We start from the raw sequence: 12,711 nt of genomic DNA on the forward strand, positions 1-12,711 counted from the left end.
CCATTTTTTTTCAGGTTGTAATATTTCTGTTATGTCTTTTAAGTTGAGCTGAAGGATTTTTTGAAATGGAAGCTATGGTTGCTGCTTCTGTCAAAAAGTATTTTGTCTTTTTAGTTTGAGAGTCTAGAGGCATGACATGTTTGTTCATGACAGATTTAAAACTGATTTTTGCTGCCTGCTTTCTGTTCTGTGTGTATGTGATGGGCTGGGAAAGGTGAATATTTTGTTATCTGGTTCAGAACCCCAGTAGCTAAACAAGTTATGAATTCTTTACAGAACAATGGATGTTTTATTTGTAGTTCCTATCAGACAACCATCAACTGTGAGCTTTCAGAAGCAGTTATCATCCCTAATGCCTGGGTCATCAAAAGAATAGCCTTCATTTTATGACAAGAGCCCAGAGTGATTGATCTGGTAATCAAACGGATGGTGGGGTTGGGGGAAGAGAGGATGAAAAGTTACAGTCTATTGGCCTGGAAGATTTAACAAATTAAAAACTTGTTTATCGGGATGTTAAAAAAAGGATCCACAGCTTCTTCAAATAAATTTGATTAGTGATGAAAAATCTCTTTTGTTTTGAGATGTGAGAAACTTCTGAGCCAGATATATCTAAGCAGCAGCAGCAATTCACTAAGATCAATTGTATTTTCACGTTATTGTGGAAAAAAATATCTGATCCAAGTTTTATCCTTACATATAAGTGACTATAAAAATATAAAAATACTTACACACTAGGGTTAAGTATTGTATTGCTATTTTATCTGCTGATTTAACTTGGTCTGTATATATTTTTATTTTACTTTATCGTTTAACCTGAAATATATGGTCTGGCAGCACATAGTGTTTTCCCAACTATTGAAGAGATGAGTAGCATACAGTGGAATCATGCAATATTTCTGTTATAACCCACTAGTAAAAAAAATATCGCTTGCTGACTCTAAGGTATGCTAAATCTCATTCACTGGATGCGTAAGGTTAGTTCTGATCCATAAGGGGGCAGGGTCTGCTTATAGAAGCAGCCTTTTGCAATAAGCACAAATCTTAACACTTACTGTAAATTAAAACAGGTTATTTGATTCTGTACATTTCCCTATTACTACCATGCAATACTCAGCTGTATAAATAAATCAAAAAATAATTTTTCACCAATAATGCCTGCAGAGTACTTTGAAAGCTAAAATGCAGTACTCAAGAGGGTTAACAATTTATGATCGAACTCTCTCATATAATGATGACATTCATTTCTTTATATTTCTAATGACCAAACCTATAAAATATGAGTAGTGTTTATTACATTGTTTTATTACTGTCTAACTATATTAAAGGGGAAAGCACATTCAGCTCCTTCTCTTTATGTTGAGGATATTGAGCAGATTGCCTCCCAGCTCCTTGCGTCCTTCTGTTTCTCTCCTTTGTTTCTGATTAGAAACAACTATTCAAAGAGCTGTGGTCCCGAGAAGACAGAAGCTATAACTATGGAGACAGTGAGAAGCCTAACAAAGATTTATTCATTCTGTACTGAACATGCCACCAATTGCAAAGACGCATCGTGTCTGTTGCCCCTTGACAATTTTAACCAGTTTATGAGCCTTATTTTAAGTACTGTGCTGACAATCCTGTTGGCTTTGGTTATGTTTTCCATGGGTTGCAATGTCGAAGCAAAGAAACTTTGGGGTCACATTAAGAGACCATGGGGTATATGTATAGGCTTTATTTGTCAGTTTGGTATTATGCCCCTCACAGCCTTTCTGCTGTCAACGGCCTTCAACATTCACCCCGTTCAAGCAGTTGCAGTATTAATAATGGGATGCTGTCCTGGTGGAACAGGTTCAAACATTATGTCCTATTGGATGGATGGGGACATGGATCTTAGGTAAGAAGATAACTTCACTCTAGTGTTATTGTGCTATATTTTTGCAGTAAGACTAACTATGCTGCTGAGTAATCCATTGCATTGACGTGATGTTTTATCAACATATTAAATGCAGTAATTTTCAAAATGACATTGTTCTGCTTTTTGTACATTAATGGTATCTAATCCAAGATTTGCTTCTTCTGAGGGATTGTGTATTGTTAGATGACTGTATCGGTGCCGTTTCCTGTTCTCGCCCTGAACTAGAAAATTTCATTCACTTTGCATTCAATTTCCACCCTTCCCTCACCTTCACATGGCCCATCTCTGACTCTTCCCTTCCCTTCCTCGAATTTCCTGTCTCCATTTCTGGGTATAGTCTAGCCCACTGACTCACACAGCTACCTGGACTACACTTCCTCCCACCCCGCATCCTGCAAGGACTCCATTCCATTCTCCCAGTTTCTCCGCCTCCATCGCATCTGCTCTGATGACGCCGCCTTCCACATTAGTGCCTCTGATATGTCTTCCTTTTTCCACTCCACTGTGGTTAACATGGCCCTCAACCATGTCTGTTCTATATCCCGCACTTCTGCTCTCACCATTTCCCCTCCCAGAACCACGACAGGGTTCCCCTTGTTCTCACCTTTCACCCTACCATCCTCCACATTCATCATCCTCTGCTATTTCCGCCTCCACCAGCGTGATCCCACCACCAATCACATCTTGCCTTCCCCTCCCAGCATTCCAAAGGGACCGCTCCCTCCACAACACCTGGTCCACTCCGCAATCACCTCCAGCACCCCCTCCTCTTCGCACGGCACCTTCCCATGCAAGCGCAGGAGATGCCCTTTGACCTCCTCCCTACCCACTGTCCAGGGCCTCAAACACTCCTTCCAGATGAAAGAGCGATTTACTTGTACTTCTTTCAATTTAGTATACCGTATTCACTGCTCTCGATGTGGTCTCCTCTACACTGGGGAGACCAAACACAGATTGTGTGACCACTTTGCAGAACACCTTTCTTCAGTCCGTAAGTGTGACCCCGAGCTTCTGCTCGCCTGTCACTTTAATTCTCTGCTCCACTCCCACTCTGAGCTCTCCATCCTCGGCCTCGTCTGCTGTTCCAATGAAGTTCAACGCAAGCTCAAGGAACAGCACCTCATCTTTTGTTTAGGCACTTTACAGTCTTCTGGACTCAACATCGAGATCAACAATTTCAGACCATAACCTCTGCCCATATTTCTTTTGCCTTTCTTTTTATAAAAACAAACCCCAAACCCACCCCCTTTTTTTTTCCTTTTTCCCATGGCAGCTGGTGATGATTCTGCCATTCACACCCCATCTAGACTGATCTTTTGTTTCCTAACTTGTGCCTTTACCATCTCATTTTTGCCCATCATCCCTTTTGTCTCTTAAATCTCTCCTGCCTTCCACACTATCACAGACCTTCCCTTTTGTTCTTTCGTCCTCTCTCTCTTTCAGTGCCCCTGCACTTCCTTAAGAATCTGTTACATCTCGAACTTTGAGTTCTAACAAAGGGTCACAGACATGAAACATTAACTCTGTTTCTCTCCACAGATGCTGCCTGCCATGCTGAGATTTCCAGCATTTTCTGTTTTTATTGTATATTGTTAGAGATTGACATTAATGAGAAGACTGTCATAAAATCCAAATTTATTGTTTGATAGCTTATCTACTGTTCTCTTGCATATTGGCAATGGTCAATATGGTTCAAATTGCTGACAATTGTATTGGTCACAAAGTGTTTTAGGCCTTGTGGACCTAAAACTCATCAACTGAGGTTTTCTGTGCTCACCAGCCCATGTTTTTCTGCTCATTCACTTTACTGGATAGAGAATCGCAGGCTGATGAGTGCACAAAACCTCGGCCAGCATGTCAACTGTATCAGATATATTTGACACACTTCCACACGTATGACCCATACATACCTAATCCTCATGACAATAATAGTTTTATCCAGATTTATACTAACTTTCCACATAATTCATCTCTAATAATGATTCTATTCTGTATTAGACCTGCCTGTCATGTGAACTATTTACTATTAGTGGAGATAAAATTGTATTTTCACATTGCCTATGCATTAAAACTTCACTGAGGTACATTGTAGGGATCGACAGATTTTTACTGCACCCACTAAAATGAACAAAATAGTGCATGCAGAGTGAACAGATACCATTATACAGCTTCATTCCAAATAAACAGGTAAAACATAAATCACTTTAGTTTTAATGAGTTATTGCATGAATTTTATAGTTAAGTGCGGAACTTTAAAAAAACAATCAGAATATCATTATTATTTGTTTGTCTGCATTATGTGACACATTTCAGAAATCTCTTTGCGTCCTTTCTCTCCAGGAAGGCTCTGACTCACATGGAGACACAATTTCACAATTGCCGTTACCTTTCAGGACCTCACTCAGACTTCATGCGTGAGCTGAGACAGTATTAACAGCTATTTGCAACAAAGCTCAGTTCTTTGCTTATCTGACATCCACACAAGCAGATTTGCTATCAGGGGTCACTGGACAACAATCAACAATAGGAATACTTCCCTGGCCTGGAAACAAAACCAAATGTGGTCCTTGTTCAGTTGACGATTTCTGAATTACCTAAGAATAGAAGGATCCCAATCTGCTCATCCAGCCCTCTCTGTTTAGTTAGCCAGGGCAACCCAGTGGGTAGATTTTTAAACTTGTCACCTGGTTCTAAAACTGGTGTTGCAGATCGGACAAATGGAAATAAAAATCAGGTCATTTCTATAATGGGCCCTCGATCCAGAATTCAGGTTTTATGTCCAGGAAGCAAGTTGCAAATCTACCTCATCATTTTTTTAATTCAAATTTCTACCCTCACTCCATATCTTTAATACCCTTATCTCCTAAGTGCATATCTATATCCCTTTCCAAGACTTCAATACATTCTATGTCTATGCTCTTCTGGGCGCAATACATTCTACATTCTCACAATATTATGATCAGTTTTTCTGCACCTGTCACTTTAATTCTAATTCTAAGATTATGACCGTGTGTTGATTCGATTATTCTCGTGCCTGGCCAGAAACATTGACCCATATGTTCTCTCCATGTATACTGACCAACCTGCTGTGTGTTTCCAGCATTTTCTGCTTCTTTTTCAGATTCCTAGCATTTGTAATATTTTACATTTGTCTGTATTAAATTTCAATTACCATTTCCAGAAATGATCCAGATCACATGTTGCACCCTATGGGCCCAAGCTTGCCCAGGAGTTGCTCCGTTTTTTTTGGAGCAACTAGATTTTTTTTGAAGTATCTTAAAAATTGCAATTCTGCCCATTTAATTTGCTCCAGTGTAAGTGAGTTAGTTAGGTTTTTTTTAAGTTTCGTTTTTTTTCCAAAAGGGGGCATTACATTGAAACAAAGAACATAGGTGTAGGAGCAGGCCATTCGGCCCTTCGAGCCTGCACCATCATTCAATATGATCATGGCTGATCATGCAACTTCAGTACCCCACTCCTGCCTTCTCTCCATACCCCCTGATCCCTTTAGCCGTAAGCCGTAACAGCCACTTACGCCTGTTTTGGCCAAGAGGAAATTAATACAATAGTAAGGAAGGACATTAGCTTGGATGATGTGGAATCTGTATGGGTAGAGCTGCAGAATACCAAAGGGCAGAAAATACTAGTGGGAGTTGTGTACAGATCACCAAACAGTAGTAATGACATTGGGGACAGCATCAAACAAGAAATAAGGGATGCGTGCAATAAAGGTACAGCAGTTATCATGGGCGACTTTAATCTACATATATGTGCTAACCAAACTGGTAGTAGTACGGTGGAGGAGGATTTCCTGGAATGTATTAGGGATAGTTTTCTAGACCAATATGTCGAGGAACCAACTAGAGGGCTGGCCATCCTAGACTGGGTGATGTGTAACGAGAAAGGACTAATTAACAATCTTGTTGTGTGAGGGCCCCTTGGGGAAGAGTGACCATAATATGGTTAAATTCTTTATTAAGATGGAGAGTGACTAGGGTCCTGAATTTAAGGAAAGGTAACTTCGATGGTATGAGGCGTGAATTGGCTAGAATAGACTGGCGAATGATACTTAAAGGGTTGACGGTGATAAGCAATGGCAAACATTTAAAGATCACATGGATGAACTTCAACAATTGTACATCCCTGTCTGGAGTAAAAATAAAACAGGGAAGGTGGCTCAACCGTGGCTAACAAGGGAAAATAGGGATCGTGTTAAATCCAAGGAAGAGGCACATAAATTGGCCATAAAAAGCAGCAAACCTGAGGACTGGGACAAATTTATAATTCAGCAGAGGAGGACAAAGGGTTTAATTAAGAGGGGGAAAATAGAATACGAGAGGAAGCTTGCTGGGAACATAAAAACTGACTGCAAAAGCTTCTATAGATATGTGAAGAGAAAAAGATTAGTAAAGACAAACGTAGATCCCTTGCAGTCAGAATCAGGTGAATTTATAATGGGGAACAAAGAAATGGCAGACCAATTGAACAAATACTTTGGTTCTGTCTTCATGAAGGAAGACACAAATAACCTTCTGGAAACACTAGGGGACAGAGGGTCTAGCAAGAAGGAGGAACTGAAGGAAATCCTTATTAGTCAGGAAATTGTGTTAGCGAAATTGATGGGATTGAAAGCTGATAAATCCCCAAGACATGATAGTCTGCATCCCAGAGTACTTAAGGAAGTGGCCCTAGAAATAGTGGATGCATTGGTGATCATTTTCCAACAGTCTATCGACTCGGGATCCATTCCCATGGACTGGAGGGTAGCTAATGTAACACCACTTTTTAAAAAAGAAGGGAGAAAGAAAATGGGGAATTATAGACCGGTTAGCCTGACATCAGTAGTGGGGAAAATATTGGAATCAATTATTAAAGATGTAATGATAGCGCATTTGGAAAGCAGTGACAGGATTGGTCCAAGTCAACATGGATTTATGAAAGGGAAATCATGCTGGACAAATCTTCTAGAACTTTTTGAGGATGTAACTAGTAGAGTGGACAAGGGAGAACCAGTGGATGTGATGTATTTGGACTTTCAAAAGGCTTTTGACAAGATCCCACACAAGAGATTGGTGTGCAAAATTAAAGCACATGGTATTGGGGGTAATGTATTGACGTGGATAGAGAACTGGTTGGCAGACAGGAAGCAGAGAGTCGGGATAAATGGGTCCTTTTCAGAATGGCAGGCAGTGACTAGTGGGGTGCCGCAGGGCTCAGTGCTGGGACCCCAGCTATTTACAATATACATCAATGATTTAGATGAAGGAATTGAGAGTAATATCTCCAACTTTGCAGATGACACTAAGCTGGGTGGCAGTGTGAGCTGTGAGGAGGATGCTAAGAGGCTGCAGGGTGACTTGGGCAGGTTAGGCGAGTGGGCAAATGCATGGCAGATGCAGTATAATGTGGATAAATGTGAGGTTATCCACTTTGGTGGAAAAAAACAGGAAGGCAGAATATTATCTCAATGGCGGCAGATTAGGAAAAGTGGAGGTGCAACGAAATCTGGGTGTCATGGTTCATCAGTCATTGACAGTTGGCATACAGGTACAGCAGGCGGTGAAGGCGGCAAATGGCATGTTGGCTTTCATAGCTAGGGGATTTAAGTATAGGAGCAGGGAGATCTTACTGCAGCTGTACAAGCCTTGGTGAGGCCTTATCTTGAATATTGTGCTCAGTTTTTGTCTCCTCATCTGAGGAGGGACGTTCTTGCTATTGAGGGAGTGCAGCGAAGGTTCACCAGACTGATTCCCGGGATGGCAGAACTGACATCTGAGGAGAGACTGGATCGACTGGGCCTGTATTCACTGGAGTTTAGAAGAATGAGAGGGGATCTCATAGAAACATATAAAATTCTGACGGGACTGGACAGGTTAGATGCAGGAAGAATATTCCCGATGTTGGGGTAGTCCAGAACCAGGGGTCACAGTCTAACGATAAGGGGTAAGCCATTTAGGACTGAGATGAGGAGAAACTTCTTCATTCAGAGAGTTGTTAACCTGTGGAATTCCCTATCGCAGAGAGTTGTTGATGTCATTTCTTTAGATATATTCAAGAGGGAGTTGGATATGGCCCTTACGGCTAAAGGGATCAAGGCGTATGGAGAGAAAGCAGGAAAGGGGTACTGAGGTGAATGATCAGCCATGATCTTATTGAATGGTGGTGCAGGCTCGAATGGCCTACTCCTGCACCTATTTTCTATGTTTCTATTGAAGCAAGTTTAGACAGCTAAAAGTTACTCCAAACTAACTTAGACCAGCGTTGTGGCCACTTGTGGGAAGTGAGAGGACCTTGAAAAGCACTAAACACCTTCACAAAACACTAAAGAAGCATAAGTACATTTAAAGCACCAAGCACTAAACAAAGCAGTACATTTAAAGCACCAAGCACTAAACAAAGCAGTACAATTTAAAGCACCAAGCACTAAACAAAACACAAAAATAAGCCTTCAATAATAAAAAATACAAGGAAGCTGAGAGGACCGGCACCTAGCACCAAGACTTACAAAGCACTAAACAACTAGATTAAAAATGGATTGGTAAACTAGCAAATACACTATATCAAGTCCTGTAAATAAGAGTTTTCCAAAGGACATTTTGATGAGTGGGTTTATTCTATCCACTGAAGCACAATGTGTTTTACTTCCTTGCAGAATGTTTTTATATGGTATTCTTGTACCAACAAAGGCACCTTTATCAAAAGGTTGCAAGAATGTTTTATATGACATTTAAACTATTTATTTTTTTAGAATTTTATACTCTAAATCTCTGTTTGTTGTTTGTCTTGTTTAGTCTTTAGTTCCAGTCTGACAGGCTTTGCTGTTGGATTTGGCTTACACTACCTCTCCCAAGATCTAACAATAAAACTTTGTTTTTTTAAATATTTGCTGGTTTGTAATGTTAAAAAAAATGTTCATGGGGAGGGGAATTTAATTTATCCAGAGTAATGAAACTTTTCTTCTTAAATGTGAAACCATTGGGATAGATTTACATATTTATGATCTAGATTAGTTTTATTCCAATTCCATTTTTAACTCTCATCAATTATCTGAAAATATTATAACCCAACATTATGACTTGCTTGATTTGGGGGTTTTATTTTGAACTGAGCATTTATGTTAGACAAAATTATGCATATTCAAGAACTACATACTCTAGCAACTGTGCCAGAGGATTTCTGCCAGCATGCTGATAAAACACCTTAATGGCCATCCCTTAAGTACTTTGCAATCTGTCAACATAATTTCAATTTAATTACAAATAGATATTCTGGTAGCTGATCTGGCCTCCGATGAAGGAGCCCATTCAGCCAGGGCTAGGGGCAGCATGCTTCGGGCCCTTCCCACACAGCCTGCAGAGCACAAGCAGAGATTGTGGGGGCGAGGTGCTACTGCACATGCGCGCACACTCTAGCACGCATGTGCAGAGATCCCGGCACTGTTTTCAGCGCTGGACCTGGATCTGCCCCCCACTGCTTGTGTTGCCAAGGGCCTGCGATGTTCCAGGAGTGGGGAGAATACTGAGGTAAGTTTTCGGCACGGTTTTTCTTCTACAAAGTCGCCGCACCTCATGGAGGTGAGCCATTTTAATCAGGGGGGGGCATGGGGGTGGAAAACTTGAGTCCTATGTTTCTATTGCTTTCCCTATTTTAAGAAAAATATGTACCTTTGGAGCAATTAGAAAGGAAAATTCAGAATTACAATGAAATGCTTAAGAAATTGTAAATGATGTACTATGGGTTAAATTTGCACAGTAATGGAGATTTTTTTTACTCCATTTCAGTTATTGCCCAATGGTAATATTTAAATAAGTTTTCATAGATTTAATTTATATTTCTAACATCATGACTATTCACAGTCAAACTGAGCAAAACAAAGATGCATTAATGAAGGAAGTTTAAACACACACTACTATTTAAAATCAGTGACAACCCAACAGGGCAGATATAAAAGAAGGGCATTGGTCGTGGACAATAGTAGTTCAGTAGCCCATTTTACACTCTGCACGAAAATAAAAACAGAGTTGATGTAAAATGGGCTGCCGAATCGCTATCGCCCACTGTGCTCGATCAGCCAAAACCAATTTCACCTCAAAAAGCAGATCAACCTAGTTAGGAGACTATTGTTAGCAATTAACATGCTGATGAAGATGCAATTCTACATATTAATTTAATTACTACTATGTACTGCTTTTCAGTACACTGGTTAACCTTCCATTATTTTCCTGTCAGTTATTTCAAAATAAACAGATTAACGCCTATTTTTTCTAATGTGTTAACCAGCGCAATAAAACAACACACACAAAAAATAAAAGCTGCATAGTGATCTACTCTGACCTGTGAAACATACAGAACTGGATTGGCAATCTTCAGTTTTATCTGAAATAATCTTACTATAACTAAGTTAGAGCAGAAGATTTAAAGAAAAGCCATAACAACTGTTCAATTAAATATTGTTAGCAAATCAACTTTTTAACGGAAAGTGTTCAGTGAAGCATTGCCTTCAATTATGTCCTGTTATTTACAAAGTGTAAAGATTCAATTTTTCAAATGGAGCTTTAATGGAAACAACCTTCAATTTATTAGCAAATTCAAACGGTTCTTGTTTATTATAACACATTAAGTACTTGTCTGCTCATATACCACAACATAATTTCAAGGCCTAAAAATTCATTTTGCTGTTTAGTGTTACTTTCCACATTTATTTAAATATATATTTTTCTTTCAGCATAAGTATGACAACGTGCTCCACAATACTGGGGATGGGAATGATGCCTCTTTGCCTCTTCGTCTACACGAAAACCTGGGTTGACACAGATGCCATCGAAATCCCTTATGACAGCATAGGTAATTTATGTGTGAACACCAAATTTCACATTAATTGTCAGGCTAGGAGTCTGTGTTTTTGTGTGTTCAGTTAGGGACCTGAATAAAGCTGAAACTTATGTATTCCAGGTATCACCCTGGCAAGCCTACTCATTCCTGTTGCTTTTGGGATTTATGTGAACTACAGATGGCCACATAAGGCCAAGATAATATTGAAGGTAAGCAATTTCAAATAAACAGTTTTTAAAATTAGAGAAACATTTAAGAAAATTTCTGTGGGCCTTCTCCAAATCATCTGCCATAACTTTAGCAGGAGAACTGGCTTAAATGCTGTTTATGTCTTTGCTCTTGGATTTCCATTGATCTTTTGCTAAAGTTGCGCAAATGATCGAGAGGAGTCTCGCAAAAAATGACTCAATATTTTAAGGTTTGAAAATTGATGGACCTAAAATTGCTATGGGGGATTCTCCCATGTAATTTCAATGGAAACTCCAGAGAAATGGCATAAATGGCCATTTATGGCATTTCTGACAATTTCAGCCAAAGTTACAGTGGGAAATCAGGACAACTCCACAGAAATTATACCCTATGATTTCAAAAATGCCTTTTCCAAGACTATAAAATATTATATTAAAATAAATTTAAAAATTGTTTAACTATTGATTTACACAAGGTGAAGTAGAAAGTACTTGCCCTGGAATCACTCGGGGAGGTTCTCCCAGTCTCCTGCTGTGACTCCAGCCTGGCTGAAACTCAACCAGCTATTTATACTATATACAAAAGCCAAATACTGCGGACGCTGGAATATGAAATAAAAACAGAAAATGTTAGAAATCTCAGCGGGTCAGGCAGCACCTGTGGAGAGAGAAACAGAGTAAACAGTTCAGGTTGATGACTCTTCGTCAGAACTGGTGAATGTTCGAAAAGAATAGATTCTTAAGGAGCACTGAAAGGGGGAGGGAAAGAACGAACAAAAGGGAAGGTCTGTGATAGGGTGGCAGACAAAAGAAATTAGAGAGACAAAAGGGATGATGGGCCAACTTGAAATGGTAATGGAAGAAGTTAGAAAAAGGTTAGTCTCGATAGGGTGTGAATGACAGAATAATTAACAGCTGCTATTGGAGACAGATACTTTTTTTTTACATAAGAGGAGGGGGGAGGGGGGAAGGGAGCCAAAAATGGGCAGAGGTTATGGTCTGAAATTGTTAAACTCAATGTTGAGTCCAGAAGGCTGTAAAGTGCCTAAATGAAATATGAGGTGCTGTTTCTCGAGCTTCATTGGAACAATATAGGGTGGCGATGTCGGAGCGGGAGTGGAGCGGGGAAATAAAGTGACAGGTGACCGGAAGCTCAGGGTCACGCTTACGGACTGAACAGAGTGTTCTGCAAAGTGGTCACCCAATCTGGGTTTGGTCCCCAATGTAGAGACGACCACATCGTGAGCAGCGAATACAGTATACTAAATTGAAAGAAGAACAAGTAAATCGCTGTTTCACCTGGAAGAAGTATTTGGGACCCTGGATAGTGAGAAGAGAGGGGGGAAAAGGGCTATTTATACGGTTTACCTGGGGCTCTGCCCGTCTCTGGCCAAAGTTGTGGCAGGAGACCGGGAGTAACCCGTAGAATTTCAGGACCATTTACCTTCAAGTAGAAGACTAGGAATTTGTGTCGCTTTCGAGAGGAAGTTGATATACAGGAATTCCTCCTGGCTGGTTACCATCCTAGTAAAGCAATTTTTCCAGACAGGGAATCCAACAGAAACACTATACCAGTGGATCCTTGCTATTGTTCTGCTCCTCCATTCTTGCAATATTTAAACAATAACTTTCCATTCCCACTCCTCAGTTCAGTCCGAGCTCCTACTGCTAACTTAAAATCAGAGATAACCCAACAGGATAGATACAGAAAGAGGAGATTTAAAATCAGCAGGCATGATGTTGGGATTCATTTAAATGGGCTGGAATTTGCTGGAGCAGTGCATGCCCGGTTAGTTA

General features: G+C 40.1%; 1 protein-coding gene across 1 annotated transcript in view; it reads left to right on the forward strand.

Moving 5' to 3' along the window:
• The first annotated feature begins 1,460 nt into the window (after window positions 1–1,460).
• Window positions 1,461–12,711, forward strand: part of slc10a2 (solute carrier family 10 member 2) — a 30,635-nt gene continuing 19,384 nt past the window's right edge. The window contains exons 1-3 of the mRNA XM_070891451.1: window positions 1,461–1,873; window positions 10,620–10,738; window positions 10,847–10,935. Coding sequence (XP_070747552.1) covers window positions 1,476–1,873; window positions 10,620–10,738; window positions 10,847–10,935 — 606 coding nt within the window. The 5' untranslated portion in view covers window positions 1,461–1,475. The remainder of the gene's footprint in view (window positions 1,874–10,619; window positions 10,739–10,846; window positions 10,936–12,711) is intronic.

The sequence above is a fragment of the Pristiophorus japonicus genome, chromosome 10 (genome assembly GCF_044704955.1).
Source record: "Pristiophorus japonicus isolate sPriJap1 chromosome 10, sPriJap1.hap1, whole genome shotgun sequence".
In the NCBI taxonomy this organism is placed as follows: Eukaryota; Metazoa; Chordata; class Chondrichthyes; family Pristiophoridae; genus Pristiophorus; species Pristiophorus japonicus.